We start from the raw sequence: 20,176 nt of genomic DNA on the forward strand, positions 1-20,176 counted from the left end.
TCAGAAGGATGTAGGTTGCAGTAAGTACTGGGAGATGAAGAAGCTTGCAAAGGATAGAGTAGCATGGAGAGTTGCATCAAACCAGTCTCAGGACTGAAGATCACAACAACAACAACAATGTAAGAGACAAAGCACAGCATATCCATGTTGTGGGTGGACTGTAACAGTACCTTTAACCTCGACTGCATTAATACTGGTAATTGGGAAGAAATAATTATTGATAACTTACACAATCAGTACTAGAATCTTACAAAATTGTGAAAATAGTAATGATATTTTGAAAGTAATTTAGTTTCATGACAAACAGAATCGAATCGTTTAGATAATTTCATTTTATTACCCCCAGGTTGGGAACCACTGTTTTACCACATAGGATAGATTCCCAGTCTTGTAACTGCGTCTCCCGTTATTTTAAAGTTTCGGCTCATGTACATCTTTTTTTCTTTAGAATTACGACGTAGGTACCCCTCCCTCGATGCTTTGAACATCAGTATTGTCTTAGTATGGTTATTTTCAATGCATGTTTTTGCATGATGTTCATTATTGATACTGTTCCATGCATATTCACCTACATTTAGGATTTGAACGGTAGGCTACTTTGAAAGCAGTAAATTATTATCCACACAATTCTGTAAAGTCGATTGTGACGTATGCTCATTTTACTAATGAAGTAGGCTTTCCCTATATATGTTTTGTCGACCTTAAAATTTTAAATTTGTATGTTACTTTGTAAAGAATATTTCCGAGACATTTCCTTTTTCTGTTTGTTTACAGATCTAGAAATTTGTGGTAAGGTCTTATGGGACCAAACTACTTAGGTCATCAGTCCCTAAGCCTACACACTACTTAAACTAACTTACGCTATGGACAACACACACACTCATTCCCGAGAGAGGGCTCGAACCTCTGACGGGGGGAACCGCACGGACCGTGACAGATCTGAAGATGTTTGTAATAAACAAACGAAACTAGTCATCATGTTTTACACGTCTGTTACAAACTGCGGTTTAGACAGTAAAATTTTTTTGTTTAGCTATTTTTTTAATTTAAAAAAATTATGTCAAGACCGCTGTCTTCTTTATTGACAATGTCTTCTTTATTGACAATGTCAGGCTTCACACTTAAGGTATTTCTTGGCAATGCTGGCCATATGCGAAAATATTCAGCAACAATAAACTGCCTCCAGTATAAATGCAACCAGTTTATCTTTTTAAAGAAAGCTTTCATTGTATTCTACGATTTGATCATATGTTGGCTCTGAGCACTATGGGATTTAACATCTGATGTCATCAGTCCCCTAGAACTTAGAATTACTTAAACCTAACTAACCTAAGGACATTACACACATCCATGCCCGAGGCAGGATTCGAACCGGGGACCGTAGCTGTCACGCGGTTCCAGACTGAAGCGCCTAGAACCGCACGGCCTGCTCATATGTTGAACACCAGCTTACGGAACATACGTACGGCAAAGAATTCGATGCGTGTATTGCAAAATAGACCTTAGCTCTGTTTGAATGCGTTTCCTATTGCATTTGCACTGCACGTTTCCAAAATAATGCCGTTTATTAGCGACACTTCGTTCCGGCTTAAAGCAGAAGTCCGAAATTTGCTATGAGACTTGGGTATGTATGAAATATATATACATCACACTAAACTGAAGACACGAAGTATACCCAATACTTGAAATCATATAACTTGACATATCCTTCGCTAAAAAAATGATTTTTTAAAGAAATATATGCCACATAGGAGATACCGGTTGGCAGCTGTTATTGCTGATGTATTCCGTTAGATGGCACTAACAACGAGAGAATTTCGCTCAGGAAAACGTCATCATGACCTCACGTGTACGAAGCTACGTAGCTGTAGCGTGAAATACAGTTGTGTAGATTATCATCCCGTAGAGAAGAACGTGCAGTAAAATTTTGGTTATGTTATCAAATTCACCTCCGCCTCGGATAGCGCGACGTATTCCAAAAGAGCCGTCAACATGTGTGGCAGTCATGATTGTTAAGTCCCATTCAAACTGGGTACTTACAAGGGAACCTCCCCATCGCACCCCCCTCAGATTTAGTTATAAGTTGGCACAGAGGATAGGCCTTGAAAACCTGAACGCAGGTCAATCGAGAAAGCAGTCGAAGAAGTTGTGTGGAACTATGAAAAAAAGCAAAATATGCAAACTGTAGTCCATGCGCAAGATAGACAACATCAAGGACCAATATACCTCAGGAGCGCCGTGGTCACGTGGTTAGCGTGACCACCTGCGGAACGAGAGATCCTTGGTTCAAGTCTACCCTCGAGTGAAAAGTTTAATTTTTTGTTTTCAGACAATTATCAAAGTTCAGGTACTCACACATAATCAACTTCGCTCTCCAAAATTCCAGGACATATTCAGATTTGCTTGGACATATGCAGGATTTGACCGTCTACACAAGGAAAAATTTGAAAACGTTAAAAACATATGTTTTGACAGAGCACAGGGAAAACTGTGAAACTGTTGCATTCATTTGTTGCAGTTTACATGACAAACTCTTATGTTTTCATCACTTTTTTGGGAGTGATTATCACATCCACAAGAAAACCTATATCGGGCAAGGTAGAAGAATCTTTTTACTCATTCGCCAAGTGTACAAGTTAGGTGGGTCGACAACATATTACTGTCATGTGACGCACATGCCGTCACCAGTGTCATGTAGAATATATCAGATGTGTTTTCCTGTGGAGGAATCGGTTGACCTATGACCTTGCGATCAAATGTTTTCGGTTCCGATTGGAGAGGCACGTCCTTTCGTCTACTAATCGTACGGTTTCGCGATGCGGTCGCAAAACACAGACACTAAACTTATTACAGTGAACAGAGACGTCAATGAACGAACGGACAGATAATAACTATGCAAAAATAAAGAAAGTAAAATTTTCACTCGAGGGAAGGCTTGAACCAACGACTTCTTCTTCTGCAGCTGCTCACGCTACCACGGGACCACAGCACTCGTGAGCTCACGTTCTCCCTGATCTTGCCTATGTGGCCCATGGACTACTCAGTTGGTATATTTTGCTTATTTTTTCGCAGTTCCACACAACTTCTTCCTGTTTTCTGAATTGATCTGTGTTCAGTTTATCAAGGCCTATTCACTGTGCCAAGTTATAACTAAATCTGAGGGGGGTGCGATGGGGAGGTTCCCTTGTTAGATGCCAGTCTAACCACTATCCTAGAAAGCGTGAAGTATTGCGAAAAAGCTGAATGACTCACCTATATAAATTAATTCTAATTGTCGAGTCTACCCATTCCACGATTCGTTATTTAGCACATTTTTGCAACAAGTATGTGCAGTACAGTGTTATAGGATTTCTACACATGGTAATACTCTCTTCACTACTATGAACAATAAAAGACCTCGGAGTGGGTACCTACAGGGGGTAGGCAAAATAATGTGAACATCTGTACCTACTTCGGAATGGTTTATTAATAAAGGGTTGGACCCCCATTTTCCGTAATACAGCTGCGATTCTGCTTGGAATACTGGCGTATAAGGATTGTATAGTCTCCAGTGGAATGTTATGCCACTCTTCAATCAGAACCTCTTCTAACTCCTGTAGTGACGAGGAAGGCGGAAATCAGCACCGGAGTCTGCGCTCCAATACCGCCGACAACGGTTCCATAATGTTCAAGTCGGGGACTGTGCTGGCCAGGGAAGACGCTGCAATTCAGTTGCATGCTCCTCATACCGCGACTGTACTGTACTGTACTGCATTATCGTCCTGAAATGTGGCGTCACTGTTGGGGAACAACATTTTAATCCCGGGGTGCACCTGATCACTTGAAATGTTCACATAATCGTCGGCTGTAACACGTCCTTTGAGAATAATGATGGGACCAGCAGAATACCATGACATGGCTGCCCACGCCATCACACTTCCACGTCTCTGCTTAACCATTGGAATCAACCAATCAGAATTATAGGCTTCTTTTGGAGTTCTCCAGACGTAAAACCTGGCCCTTTGTCGGAAATAACGATAACGTTGACTCGTCGGACCTTATGACGTGTTTGCACAGATCAACTGTCCAGAATGGTTCAAATGGCCCTAAGCACTATGGGACTTAACATCTGAGGTCACCAGTCCCCTAGACTAAGAACTACTTAAGCCTAACTAACCTAGGGACATCACACACATCCATGCCCGAGGCAGGATTCGAACCTGTGACCGTAGCAGCCGCGTGGTTTCGGACTGAAGCGCCTAGAATCGCTCGGCCACAAACCGTCCAGGATTTATGCTCCTGACACAATGTTTTACACTTCTTTGCGTTGGTTGTCGTCACTAATGGTCTCGACGGACAGTGTCTATAGATACGGGGCCTCGAAGATGGCCATTGAGAGGCCTCTGAATGCAAATGCGAAGTGTGCACTACTCGCAAACAACCTGCACTGATGTCTAGTCCGTACTGAACACGCACAGTCCAGCACGACACGAGCCTTACCTGCGTTGTTGACCGTCAAACACAGCCATCCGATTACTACCACTGTTCACATTATTTTGCCTAACACCTGTACAACACGTTACTTTCTTGTAGTAATTCAGAGATCAATAAAAACCTTTGAAATTTCACAAAAACCCAGTCGACTCACTTACTGCAGACACGACCAAAATTATGAATCATCGTATTGTTGGAATATGTATTTGAAATCTATCTCGCATATAGAAAGTCAGTTCTAGTTACCCGTAGGTGTATGCACCGGAATGTAACAGGATTTCTGCTTTTGTAGTTGCTCTCTAAACTACTGCGAAAAAATAGCAAACATTGGAATCGGTATCTAGAATTAAGTAAGTTATGTAAGAGGTCAATTCCAGTTACCTATTTCAACCATTGTGTTGTTCATTGTTTAGATCGTTTTTGCAGTAAGTGTGTGCACTGAAATGTAATAGGGCTTCTACATTTCTGAACTGCTGCGGAAAAGTAACTGATGCCGGAATCGGTAACTAGAATTAACGTACGTTCTAGTTATCGATTCCAATATTTGTTACTTTTTGTGAATTTTCGTAACTTGTATACTGGTTTTTATTAGGATTTCTGTGTCGGTTTTTCCACATTTAACACTTATTTTTTCACATACGCTATTATTGATTTAATTTTCCTGTTAATGCGTTACATTTTAGTTTTTCGCCGTTCAAAACACAAAGTTTCCCGCGGTAGTCCGTTTAGAGTCAACCATTATTATAATAAATTAACGCTATCTCGTAATATTACGACTTCATGAAGCGCTATACCACATTGTAATGGAATTTAAAGGTTCTCTTTGCTTTTCTTAACCCGCATAAATCACGACAGTAACTTATTTCAAGCATATTTATCCTTTGTTTTGTTCTTATATATTTCCATTATCTTGAATGCATTTCGATTCAGTTCGTGGCTAAGTAAATACTCGCTTGAATTGTCACTATAATTTTATCGTTTGCTACGTTGCTTTGTTTACGAATTTCATTCGCTGCTTTCAAAGATTATCTCTACGTAGCGTCCTTGCCTCCCATGTTGCCTCCCGTATGACGTCATTGGCCAAAGCCGACGAGTGGAATCGGGCACTAGAATTTATCCGATTAAAAACAGAACTTCCCTCGGAACCGAAGAAAACATGACATCAAAAAGCGCCGCAAAAGAAATGCAGTTCAAGACGCGGGGAATAGAATAGGGTCCGAATCCAAGAGTGTGCTTTGACCGATGAAGTCGTATTTCGAGTAAAGACGATCGCTTAACTTAATTACTAAGACCACCACAGATATCATTTAATACCAGGCCATTGCACTCAACAAGATGGTGACCCGCAGGATATGCATTATTCCCAAACTCAGACGTAAAAATCTCACGAAGTAGGCTTATTTCAATACGGAAATAAAATGACATTAACGGGACAACGGCGGGATGAGGGGTTTTTGGGTTGGGACAAACTCATAAAAAGAGATTACTGACGCTAATATCAGTGCACAGCAACAAAGAATAGAAAACTAGACGCGCAAACTCAGCTAGAAGAAACGAAACGAAAAAAGTCAGAAAATACAAAATTAGAGTCGAATAATTTGCTTGGCCTAGATAGCTCAAACGAAGACACCAATACGAAAAAAACCTTCCACACACACGACCATAATTCCACCCCTACAAATGAAAGTAAACAAACACAAATTCGAAAACCCTCATTTTAAAAAGCACAAAGAAACTACAGCCTGACAATGAATGAAAAAGCTTATGAAAATAAACTTATGAACCACCGACAATTCCAAATTAATCAAGGCTGGCCTCAAAACGTACTACACATACACACACACAACAACAACAACACGACACGTATAAAATCAATCCATTTCAAATACGAAGCGCCTCCACAGTGTTACATTCGAAAAAAAAGGAACCAGATATTAGCAACAATCAAAATTGTAAATAAGATCACTACTCGTTTCATTCGCAACAATTTAGTTACGCACATACTCTCTGTCTAACCTCGACAAACGTGTTCAAAAAATGGTTCAAATGGCTCTGAGCACTATGGGATTCAACATCTTGGGTCATAAGTCCCCTAGAACTTAGCACTACTTAAACCTAACTTACCTAACGACAGCACACACACCCATGCCCGAGGCAGGATTCGAACCTGCGACCGTAGCGGTCCCGCGGTTCCGGACTGCAGCGCCAGAACCGCATGGCCACCGCGGCCGGCGACAAACGTGTCACATAACAAAAACAGCCAAATACTTGTTAGAAACAAAAATATAATTATAACCACCAATCGTTGCACTCGGAACAATTTAATTTGTGCTCATAAGTTTCTGCTTAACCTTACCATCGGGAATCGTGTCAAATACTAAAATAAACAGCACAGCTTAGAGACATCATAATATATACGAGTAGCTAAGACAGCCACGGATAAAATTTAATAAGAGCCGCTTACATCATTCGCATCGTAAACTTATGATGTCATACAAGGTCATGGGTCAAAGTGGACGGGTGCGGAATGTGCGCTTGACACACTGTCACAGCAGAAACTGCCATTACGTCAATGGTCAAAGCCGACGTATGGTATTCAAATTTCTCTTAACCATACGGTTTATTTTCATTCATCTGTTCCGTGGCATTATCATCCACTTATCCATATTTAAGATTGTCTGTCATTCGCTACACAACATAAATATTGTCCCTTTCCTGAACCTCCACACAGTTATGCAACACGTATTATTTCCACCACACATGTGTCACCAGCATTTTGCGAGTACTGCCCACACTGTTGCTACATTACCGTTTGTACAGTTCGCAGATCTATAAAAGTAGAATGGGGAATAATTAGTTACCTCTACCACGTATGCACCGTGCTTGCGGTGCATATTTTTTTAAAAAAACTCCTTTCTTTGTACATGCAAGTTACCTTAGCCATACCTATGTTTATATCGTGCCACAACGATTTGTAGATATGCGGCTGGACATCTACATCATCGAGACAAGACGCTGCCCTTCGGTGAATTTATACGCTCTAAGTTTACTTGTAAAAGAAGCATAACTTACCGAAGACGAACGTGTCGCAGGGCGTCTCGACGAACTGCACGTAGTCGGCGAACTCGCCGCAGAACTCCTGTTCGAGCTCGTCTTAGAACCGCTGCTCCTTTTTCCCGCCGGCTGCTTCCTTTTCGGCATGGTCTTCCTACGTGCCGATTTACTTCCCACGCTCAAATTTTAAAACGCGCCTACACGACCGAATGTTGCAGATCGCGAATATTCGTTCTTCCCTGACGATTGTTATGCGGCTAACGGACAAATGTGTCAGAGATACTACTAACTGGTGTTCGAAGGAGACTTCTCGATGTATACTCTATGGAGGAGCGAGTCCGAAGAGTACACAAGTTTAAACGCTGCACGCACGTACTAAATATAGACTCGTGGAACCGAAACGACTTTGAGCTAACTCCTGCACATTGACGAGTTCGGTAGAAGTGGTGCGGTGCCTTTGAGACGCAACCACAGAAGTCTAATTGTCACCGAGGTCGCAACTCATTAGCGTCTCAGGAAGCGAGGAAGTGCAGCGATAAGGAGACGCGACAGTCAATCGCTAGGTCGCGTCATCGGGATACCTCATCTAATTCAAATAAATTTATATAGGCTACCGAAAGAGAATTGTTTTGTTGCATAAGACATCGTAAATATACATACACTACTGGCCATTAAAATTGCTACACCACGAAGATGACGTGCTACAGACGCGACATTTCACCGACAGGAAGAAGATGCTGTGGTATGCAAATGATTAGCTTTTCGGAGCATTCACACAAGGCTGGCGCCGGTGGCGACACCTACAACGTGCTGACACGAGGAAAGTTTCCAACCGATTTCTCACACACAAACAACAATTGACTGGCGTTGTCTGGTGGAACGTTGTTGTGATGCCTCGTGTAAGGAGGAGAAATGCGTACCATCACGTTTCCGACTTTGATAAAGTTCGGATTGTAGCCTATCGCGACTGCGGTTTATCGTATCGCGGAATGTTACGTGATAAAACGTACTTATACGTTTGTGACTATTACAGCACCATCTATCACAAAGCCAAAAAAGTGGTCCAACTAAAACATTCATAGTTCTTTACGTTCTACACGAATATGTAATAAAAAATTGGGGTTCAGATTAAAAAAAAAAACGCAGTTGATATCCGTTAGACCTATGGCAGCGCCATCTAGCAGGCCAACCATAGCGCCATCTGGTTTCCCTCTTCAAGCTAGACGATTTTCGTTCTTTGTAGTTTTTTTGTTCGACGCTTATTTCGTGAGATATTTGGCCCGGTCACGATCAATGGACCACCCTGTATATCTGACGTCTGACCAATAGTTGTTATGCTGAATGTTAAGCAAACTGTAGCTATAGGATTATGTATGCCTCAGCGTTTTATTAAGGAGAACAAAATTGGAAAGTAAAAAAGAAATCTAGGTACGGAATCGAACCTGAGTATTCTAACGCAAAAACATACCGGCTTCACCAATTGGACAGAACAGCTACACAGTATTAAATGGAGACACCTGTCGTATAGTTGCCTTCCTTGACCTTCTTTTACTACCAAAAACGTGCACGGGACTAAATTTTGGCAGAGAAATTTTTGTTCTCTTAATATGCGAGGAGTACTGTTGTGGCGTCCGAATTTTGACTCTCCCTAAATACCAGGTGTCCCCGAGGGAACGGCCAATATATAGGGACATGACAGGAACGAACATCCGAAGCAAAAGAATTCAGTAAACATGGGCACTAAAATGCATACCTTAAGAAGTATGTGTACTACTTCGTCTTCGATAGTGTAAAACAAATGGTTCAAATGGCTCTGAGCACTATGGGATTTAACATTTTATTAAACATTTTATTAAAAAAAAATAGTTTCCCGCAACCAAAATAGGACAGGGCTGATCCAAACAAACCCGATTGGATGAATGCCAATCACTGATGCATATGTGACGACACTGAAGAAACTTCGAGCTCGACTGAATCGTGTTCGACCACATCGGCAAAAGCAGGATGTTTGACTGGGTGTGCGAATGATAAGCGTTGTCATAATTATTAGCGAAATCCAACCATTGAGACTACCAGAGTGGAAACAAACAACTAACAGGAATAACAGCTAAGAAAGATTACATACTAGGGTCACTCCAAAAGAAATGCACACTATTTTTTAAATCCATTTTTTATTCTACATGTTTGAAAGTTGTACAATGTGTAGATAGGTCCTTTAGGAACAATATTTTCATTTCTCCACATATTTTCCATCCCTCTCAACTGCTTTACGCCATCTTGCAACCAGCGCCTGTTTACCCATACGGTTAAATTCTGGATCAACCTGTTGGAGCCACTGTTTGGCAGCGTTCACAAGGGAGTCATCATCTTCAAACCTTGTTCCACGAAGAGAGTCAGTTTCCCAAAGAGATGATAGTCACATGGAGCCAGGTCCGGACTGTTAAGCGGGTGTTTCAGTGTTGTCCATCCGAGTTCTGTGATCGCTTCCACGATTTTTTGACTGACACGTGGCCGTGCATTGTCGTGCAACAGCAAAACATCCTGCTTTGGCCGATGTGGTCGAACACCACTCAGTCGAGCTTGAAGTTTCTTCAGTGTCGTCACATATGCATCAGAATTTATGGTGGTTCCACTCGGCACGATGTCCACAAGCAAGAGTCCTTCGGAATCGAAAAACACAGTAGCTGTAACTTTTCCAGCAGAAGGTGTGTTTTTGAATTTTTTTTTCTTGGGTGAATTTGCACGATGCCACTCCATTGATTGCCTCTTCGTCTCTGGTTAAAAATGATGGAGCCATGTATCATCACCTGTCACAGTTCTTCCAAGTAATTCATCTCCACCATTCTCGTACTGTTCCAAAAGTTCGCTGCATACCGTTTTTCTTGTTTCTTTGTGAGTCAGTGTCAACATCCTGGGAACCCACCTGGCACAAACGTTTTTTAACTCCAACACTTTCAGTATTCTGCAAACACTTCCTTCCCCTATCGCAACGTAGCGTGGCAATCCGTTCACTGTGATGCGTCTGTCAGCAGTCACCAATTCGTTAACTCTCTGCACATTGTCTGGAGTGTGTGCAGTACGAGGCCTGCTGCTGCGAGGACAATCCTCAATATTGCTGTGCCCGCTTTCATCACGTAACCTGCTTACCCACGACTAACTGTACTGCGATCGACAGCAGCATCTCCATACACCTTTTTCAACCTCTTGTGGATGTTTCCCACTGTCTCGTTTTCACAGCACAGGAATTCTATGACAGCACGTTGCTTCTGACGAACGTCAAGTGTAGTAGCCATCTTGAAGACATGCTGTGACGGCGCCACTCACGGGAACAGGTCGAACTAAGTTTGTAAACAAGCGGGAAGGATGTATCTAAACACTAAAATTTTCACACATACAGAATGAAAACTATATTTTTACAAAAATAGTATGCATTTCTTTTGGAGTGAACGTCGTATTAGCTTCTCGGTGTATCCAACAAAATAAAGTTTTGACGGAAAATTCTCGCCAGGTCGCCACACTACTAAGGACCAGTTGTACAGTCCCCGGTTAGCGGCCGCGTGAGTTCTATTCTCGGAATAGCGCGGTAAATGCGTTGTACGAGCACGTAATAACGAGTAACTGGAGAATAAACGCAGGGTACTTGAACTGGTGATTCTGGTAGGGTTAGTGAAGTTCCTTGCGGGGTGGGGGAGTGGCTCTGTACGTAAAAAACAGTATTTCATTTGAGTCCACAGACGTATCACGACACTGCACTGAACAGATATTTGAAAGTTGTGCAGCTTTAGTTGAATTTAGTGAAACTAAACTTCTGATTGTTGTTGTTTATAGGTCCCCTAACTCAGACTTAAGAGCATTTTTGCATCAGGGTTCTTGATTCACTTTGCGGGAAGTATCAGAAAGTAGTTATATGTGGTGACTTCAATATTAATTTTGTATATGATTGTGCTAGAAAAGGGTTGTTGGTAGACCTCCTAAATTCATATGATCTGATGCAAACTGTGTTTTTTCCAACTAGGGTGCAGGGGAACAGTAGCACAGTCATAGACAATATTTTTATTCATTCTTCATTACTAGATGGGCATTCTGTTGGTAAAAGGGTGAATGGCCTTTCATACCATCATGCACAAATGTTAACACTAAAACGCTTTTGTACTCAAACCAATATCATATTTAATTACAAACTATGTAGGAAAGTTAATCCAACAGCAATAGAGAGTTTTTTAAAACTTGTCAAGGAACAAGAGTGGCAAGATGTTTATAGTGCCGATAACATAGATAACAAATACAATGCTTTCCATAACACATTTCTCATGCTCTTTGAGAGTTTCTTTCCATTAGAACGTTCTAAACAGGGTACTAGCAGTAATGGGCGGCCCGGGTGGCTGACTAGTGGGATAAGGATATCATGTAGAACAAAGCGGGAATTATATCAAAATGTTAGAAGTAGTCACAATCAAGCTACAGTAGACCATTACAAACAGTATTGTAAGGTGCTTAAAAATGTTATTAGCAAGGCAAAGAGTATGTGGTATGCAAATAGAATAGCTAATTCACAGGATAAAATTAAAGCCATATGGTCAGTTGTGAAGGAAGTGTCTGGTCAGCAGAACAAAGTCGATGATATAAAGTCAGTTCGCAGTAATAATATTTCTGTTACTGATAAATCTTATATATGTACAGTATTTAACAATCATTTTCTGAGCATTGCTGGTGAATTAAATAAAAATTTAGTTTCTACAGGAAATCATATAAATTTCTTAGCAAATGCCTTTCCGAGATTGATGTCTGAAATACTCCTCTGTGATACAGACAAGAGGGTGATTGAGTCAATAATTAAATGACTGAAGACTAAGGACTCTCATGGTTATGATGTAGTGTCTAGCAGAATATTAAAGTACTGTGCTGCACATATTAGCCCTGAATTTAGCCATATTTGTAATTTTTCTTTTAGGAATGGTCAGTTTCCTGAGCGATTAGCCCGGGTTCCCGGGTTCGATTCCCGGCGGGGTCAGGGATTTTCTCTGCCTCGTGATGGCTGGGTGTTGTGTGCTGTCCTTAGGTTAGTTAAGTTTAAGTAGTTCTAAGTTCTAGGGGACTTATGACCACAGCAGTTGAGTCCCATAGTGCTCAGAGCCATTTGAACCATTTGAACCTGAGCGATTAAAGTACTCAGTAGTAAACCCGCTTTATAAAAATGGAGAAAGAGTTAATGTAGATAATTTTAGACCTATTTCTATGCCATCAGTGTTTGCAAACGTTATCGAAAAGGCTGTGTACCTAAGGTTAATTGATCATTTTATATCACACGATTTGCTATCAAATGTACAGTTCGGCTTTAGAAGTCGTTTATCAACTGAAAATGCTATATTCTCTTTTTTCTGTGAGGTACTGGATGGGCTAAACAAAAAGTTTCGAACGCTTGGCGTATTTTTTTATTTAACTAAGGCATTTGACTGTGCTGATCACAAAATATTGCTCCAGAAGTTGGACCATTACGGAATAAGGAGAGTAGCTCACAATTGGTTCACCTCTTACTTTAGCAACATGCAGCAAAAGGTCATTATTCACAATGTTGATAACGGCTGTGGTGTGTGATCTGAGTGGGGTACTGTCAAGTGGGGGGTGCCCCAGGGATCAGTGTTGGGACCGCTGGTGTTCCTTATTTATATAAATGATATGCCCTCTAGTATTACGGGTAACTGTAAAATATTTCTGTTTGCTGATGACACTAGCTTGGTAGTAAAGGATGTTGTGTGCAACATTGACTCTGTTTCAAATTGTGCAGTACATGACCTCAGTTCATGGCTTGTTGAAAATAAACTAACGTTGAATCACAGTAAGACTCAGTTTATACAGTTTCTGACACACAATTCAACAAAACCTGACGTTTTAATCTCACAGAACGGGCATATGGTTAGTGAAACTGAGCAGTTCAAATTTCTAGGTGTTCAGATAGATAGTAAGCTGTCGTGGAAAGCCCACGTTCAGGATCTTGTTCAAATACCTAATACTGCCATTTTTACTATTGGAACGGTATCAAAAGTGAGTGATACTTCGACACGTAAATTAGTCTACTTTGCTTATTTTCATTCACTTATGTCGTATGGTATTATATTTTGGGGTAACTCTTCCCTTCTAGAAGGATATTTTTGGCTCAGAAATGGGCGGTTCAGATAATAAGTGGTGTGAGTTCACGAACCTCTAGTCGACCTCTGTTCACGAGTCTGGGTATTTTGACATTGGCCTCTAAATATGTATATTCCTTATTGTCGTTTCTTGTTACCAATATTAGTTTATTCTCAAGAATAAGCAGCTTTCACTCGGTTAATACTCGGCAGAAATCAAACCTCCATTTGGATCGGACTTCCTTAACTCTTGTGCAAAAAGGTGTGCAGTATACTGCTGCATCCATTCTCAATAAGCTGCCACTGGAATTCAAAAATCTTAGCAGTAATCCACGCGGTTTCAAATCGAAACTGAAGAGTTTCCTCATGGGTCACTCTTTCTATTCTGTTGAGGAGTTTTTTTTAAAATTAAGCTGATTCTTGTTGTGTTGTTGATTGCGTTTACTTAAACTTATGGATTGACTTTTTGCGGGTTCACAAACATTTCATTTTTAGCTATTATTACTTTTATGTTGTAATTTCATGTACTGACCTTGGAGATTTGCTCCTCAATTTGGCCCTCCGGAACTTGACGTGTAAATAAATAAATAAATAAATAACCGGAGAATAAGTTTTGACAATGGCAGGAATACTTACAAAACTAGTGGTGACAAGATTGGTAGAACGAGGAAGGAGAAGAAACGAGGACATCACACAAATTATATGGAAGAATATGACAATTCCAATTTTATATAACAATTTCGTATTACCACTTCTTTTCGATCTCAAGCTTGAGAAACTGGAGCATATGAGTGAATGTGAAATTATTTCCTAGTGCACAAGTAGTAGACCTATTAGAGATCTGATATTGATACTTCGTGAATTATATTCTGTCGCGTTATTTACGTAAATCAGGTAGATAAAAATGACTATTTGTGCCAAAACATTCTCGCTTATTTGGCGTGTGTTACAGTTGCTGCAGCATTAGAAAGGCCTATTTCGTTTTATCTAACAGACAGTGGCAAAGTAGACGTAATCAGCTCGAGAAACCACACCAGTCTTCGGTACTGTTCGTATTAACAGCTGTTTCGGTATCAGGCGACGACAATATGATTTTTTATGTAGCAAAAGTTTGACGAACTTTGATGAGGTAATACATTCTTTCGTAGAAAGGAAAGTTTGCCGTGGAAAGCTATAGCAGGATCAGAGAGATTGCTGTGCAGCACGGGACCCGCATCAGATAGGATGTTGAGGTTAATCGATGACCCTCTCGGACTACGAAGCGGCAGAGCCGGGCTCCTAACCCTCCTAATGCCATTTATTTATTTTTCACAACTTTATGAAGTGTCCGTCCGTTCATTGAAATGCTTGTTCTCTTTCTATAGTCTTGGCAGTTGTCATACTATACACTGATTATAGAATATGAGTCGCCAACTGCAGTGCCGAGTGGTTCTAGGCGCTTCAGTACGGAACCACGCGACTGCTACGGTCGCAGGTTCGAATCCTGCCTCGGGCATGGATATGTGTGATGTCCTTAGGTTGGTTAATTTTAAGTAGTTCTAAGTTCTAGGGGACTGATGACCTCAGATGTTAAGTCCCATAGTGCTCAGAGCCATTTGATCCATTTTTTAGAATGTGAGTCATGTGGTAAGAATACATTACCGTCGCATGTAAATGTGATGAATAGTGACAGCAGGGAGAACACCACATAGACATCTCACAGAAATGGAAACAACAAATAGACGAATCTAAACTACCACATGTAGAAGTATGAAACCGAAATTTGGTTGCAATAATTACATATCTGTTGTTTGAAACTGGTAAACAATATTTTATTCAAAATAATCTGCATTGCTATTTATACATTTGTCCCACCTCTCCAGCAGGCTATGAATGCCACGCAGAGAAAAAACACAAAAAAACTTCTTCTGAAGCGAACCAGTCAGCGTGCCATTTTCGTACATTTTAATACGAATTGAGGCGTTGTTCAACAAGAACGTGCCCCAGTGATGCAAATAGACGACAATCGGATGGAGCCAAGTCTGGAGAATAAACCACATGCCCTAGTATGAGGTGCATTCAAGTTCTAAGGCCTCCGATTTTTTTCTCCGGACTGGAAAGAGATAGAAACATGCGCATTGTTTTAAAATGAGGCCGCGTTCATTGTCAATACGTCCCAGAGATGGCGGCACCGTACGGCAGATGGAATTTTACCGCCAGCGGCGAAAATGAGAACTGTTTTAAATACTTAAAATGGCGACGTTTTCCTTACGTGAACATCGTGCAATCATTCGTTTTCTGAATTTGCGTGGTGTGAAACCAATTGAAATTCATCGACAGTTGAAGGAGACATGTGGTGATGGAGTTATGGATGTGTCGAAAGTGCGTCCGTGTGTGCGACAGTTTAACAAAGGCAGAACATCGTGTGACAACAAACCGAAACAACCTCGGGCTCGCACAAGCCGGTCTGACGACACGATCGAGAAAGTGGAGAGAATTGTTTTGGGGGATCGCCGAATGACTGTCGAACAGATCGTCTCCAGAGTTGGCATTTCTGTGGGTTCTGTGCACACAATCCTGCACGACGACCTGAAAATGCGAAGTGTCATCCAGGTGGGTGCCACGAATGCTGACGGACGACCACACGGCTGCCCGTGTGGCATGTTGCCGAGCAATGTTGACACGCAACGACAGCACGAATAGAACTTTCTTTTCGTCGGTTGTGACAATGGATGAGACGTGGATGCCATTTTTCAATCCAGAAACAAAGCGCCAGTCAGCTCAATGGAAGCACACAGATTCACCGCCACCAAAAAAATTTCCGGTAACCGCCAGTGCTGAGAAAATGATGGTGTCCATGTTCTGGGACATCGAGGGCGTAATCCTTACCCATTGCGTTCCAAAGGGCACTACGGTAACAGGTGCATCCTACGAAAATGTTTTGAAGAACAAATTCCTTCCTGCACTGCAACAAAAACGTCCGGGAATGGCTGCGCGTTTGCTGTTTCACCGAGGCAACACACCCGCACATCGAGCTAACATTACGCAACAGTTTCTTCGTGGTAAAATCTTTGAAGTGATTCCTCGTGCTCCCTACTCACCTGACCTGGCTCCTAGTGACTTTTGGCTTTTTCGAACAATGAAAGACATTCTCCGTGGCCGCACATTCACCAGCCGTGCTGCTATTGCCTCAGCGATTTTCCAGTGGTCAAAACGGACTCCTAAAGAAGCCTTCGCCGCTGCCGTGGAATCGTGGCGTCAGCGTTGTGAAAAATGTGTACGTCTGCAGGGCGGTTACGTCGAGAAGTAGCGCCAGTTTCATCGATTTCGGGAGAGTAGTTAATTAGAAACAAAATCGGAGGCCTTAGAACTTGAATGCACCTCGTATTTCCCAACTGAACGCCTCGATCGTTTCCCTGACCCGTTTTGGTGTGTGTGGTGGGGCGTTATCGTGGAGTAATATGACTTTGTGTTGCCTTTTTCCATATTTCGGTCGTTTTTCACGTAATGCTCGATTTAAACTGATCATTTGTTGCTGGTAGTGATCAGTGTTAACGGTTTCACCTGGTTTTAGTAGCTCATAATAGATGACACCCTTTTGATCCCACCAAACACAGAGCATTGTTGAAAATTTCTCGGGTATTCAGCCAGGTAGCGCTTTTTGCGCCTTTTGGACGACGATACCTGGCTGAATACCCGAGAAATTTTCCAGATTTCTGTACGCCGGGAAAACCTCAGACCACACAGAGCATTGTCTTCTTTCCAAAATCATTTGTTCTTGCAGCGGATCTCGATGGTTTGCCTGGATTCATCCATGATTTACGACGTTTAGGATTCTCAAAATAGATCCATTTTTCATCACCTGTCACTATTCGATGGAGAAACGACTAACTTTTGTATCTGAGGAGCAGTATTTCGCAAGTGGTCTTTTCGAATTGCTTGCTGTCTTTCGTTCAGTTCATGCGGAAACCATTTTCGCACTTTCTGTACCTTTCCCGTAGCTTTCAACCGAAGAGAACCGGCTTTCTGCGTCGGGCTCAGTTGTTCCGCGAGTTCTGTTGAGTTTGAGTATCATCTTCATACAATAAGGCCTGCAATTCGTCGTCTCGGAACTTTTTCGGTTGTTTCCCGCGCTCGTCGTTTGTCACGTCAAAATCGCCACTTTTGATTTTTTTGAACCACACGAAACAAGCGCATGTTCGCCGAAAGCTTCGACAAGCATTCGATGCGATTCTGCAACAGCTTTCTTCAAATGATAACAGAAAACCAATGCTGTCCGCAAATCGTAGTTCGTAGCCACAAAACTCGACATGTTTACGGGTTTGAAACAGATACGCCAGCATCTGTGTATATTGTTCGCGCGCCTGTCCAACTGAGTACACGGAATGAACCTCCCTAAAGACAACAGCTAGCTATTTGTATCTAAAGTAAGCACTAACGGATCCATCACAATTTCTTGTGATATTCGAGAAATGACCTAATTTTTTTAAATTTTTTTGTTAATATCGACGTGATGAGTTTTATCTGCTGGAGTAGGAATAAGCTTACTGTGCGAAAGTTTGCAAAAAGGCACATACCTTTTTCGCTGCTTGCCGTGTGGGCTTTTTAGCATCCTGAAAGAAACAGAAGAAAACTAATTTTTAGAAGTGAACAACCAGTAATGAAAAAAATAATAGGAATTCATACAAAATACCAAACACTATGTTAAGAGAAAATTACAAATTATTTTCGTTGCACATAAAAGGGAATAAGCTTCAGTCGTCGTACAATGTAAGAAAATATACTGGTGTGCCTGCTCTACAATTCGGTACCACACGACTTAAAAATGGTTCAAATGGCTCTGAGCACTATGGGACTTAAAATCTGAGGTCATCAGTCCCCTAGAACGTAGAACTACTTAAACCTAAGGACATCACATACATCCATGCCCGAGTCAGGATTCAAACCTGCGACCGTAGCAGTCGCGCGGTTCCCTACTGAAGCGCCTAGAACCGCTCGGCCATCGCGGCCGGCCCACACGACTTAAAACCTACCTGTACGACACATCAGAAACAGGTGTCATGACACTGTTCAACATCCCCTAAACGTTGGCAATATCAGTATTTTAAGGTGCTGGGAGGAAAGAAATATGAATATGCACATACTTTTCTCAGACTATAGCTAAATCTCGAGAAAAATTGCTAGGGAATCTTTACGAAAATACATATGGGCACTTGGTTTCTCTAACTAACTGATATGAATAAAAGCACACAGGACACTGATGAAATATTGTACAATATTTATTATTTTATTTTACAAACCGGTTTTCGGCTGTTCTGCCATCACAAGATTATATATATACGAGGGCGGTTCAGAAAGTAACCTCCGATTGGTCACAGTGCGGGTTGTGGGGGGAGTAGCGACGCCATCTGTGCGTTCACGCACTCAACAGGTCAGTCGGCATCAAGCCGTGGTCGAGTGAACGTCGTACCTACGCTAGTTTAGTTTTTGTAGCAGTTTGAAATGTGTGCTGCAATAGAAAACCCCGCCAAATGTGAAGTGCGTGCTGTCATAAGGTTTTTTACAGCCAAAGGATATTCTGCAGCAGCTATTCATCGTGAGCTTTGTGCCGTGTACGGACCGAGAGTTATGAGTGAAGGAGTTGTCTGTGAATGGGTACGTTTATTTAAAAGTGGACGAGAAAACGTTCATGATGAAGAGAGGAGTGGTAGACCATCACTGGTGACTGACGAACTCGTTCAGACAGTTGATGCAAAAGTTCGTGAAAATCGACGTTTCTCAATGTCGGAGTTGTCTACTGGTTTTCCACAGATTTCTAAGACTCTCTTGTACGAGATAGTGACAGCAAGATTGGGTTACCGTAAGTTCTGTGCACGATGGGTGCCCAAAATTCTTACCGACCACCACAAAACTCAAAGAATGGCCTCTGCATTAGACTTTCTGTCACGTTATGAGGATGAAGGAGAACCATTGTTAAACAGAATCGTGACCGGTGACGAAACCTGGATTAAGTACGTGAACCCTGAGACAAAAGAACAATCAAAGATGTGGGCACATTCAAATTCGCCTACCAAACCGAGAAAAGCCTCGCAAGATTTTTCTGCCAGAAAACTGATGGCAACGGTGTTTTGGGATGCCAAAGGGGTGTTGTTGGTTGAATTCATGGAACGTGGTACGACCATTAATCAAGACGTGTACTGTGAAACAATAAAAAAGTTACGACGGGCTATACAGAACAAATGCCGTGGTATGCTGACTTCCGGTATCGTTTTCTTTGCACGATAACGCCCGTCCTCACTCTGCTCGCAGAACAACGGCCCTTCTTGAGTCTTTCAAGTGGGACGTTATCAACCGTCCACCTTACAGCCCAGACCGGGCGCCAAGTGATTATCACCTCTTCATGCATTTGAAGAAATGGCTCGGGTCACAGCAGTTTGATGACGACGAAGAGCTCAAAGATGCGGTCACAGGCTGGCTCCAGGCACAAGCGGGTGATTTTTATGCAGAAGGAATTTCAAAGCTTGTGAAGAGATACGATAAGTGCC

At 41.8% G+C, this 20,176-nt stretch overlaps 1 protein-coding gene across 1 annotated transcript in view; it reads right to left on the reverse strand.

Moving 5' to 3' along the window:
* Positions 1-20,176, reverse strand: part of LOC126213467 (skin secretory protein xP2-like) — a 276,687-nt gene that overhangs the window by 176,219 nt on the left and 80,292 nt on the right. Inside the window, exon 4 of the mRNA XM_049941246.1 lies at positions 18,209-18,244. Within this exon, the coding sequence (XP_049797203.1) occupies positions 18,209-18,244 (36 nt within the window). The remainder of the gene's footprint in view (positions 1-18,208; positions 18,245-20,176) is intronic.

This window comes from Schistocerca nitens, chromosome 11 (assembly GCF_023898315.1).
Source record: "Schistocerca nitens isolate TAMUIC-IGC-003100 chromosome 11, iqSchNite1.1, whole genome shotgun sequence".
NCBI classification, from domain to species: Eukaryota; Metazoa; Arthropoda; class Insecta; order Orthoptera; family Acrididae; genus Schistocerca; species Schistocerca nitens.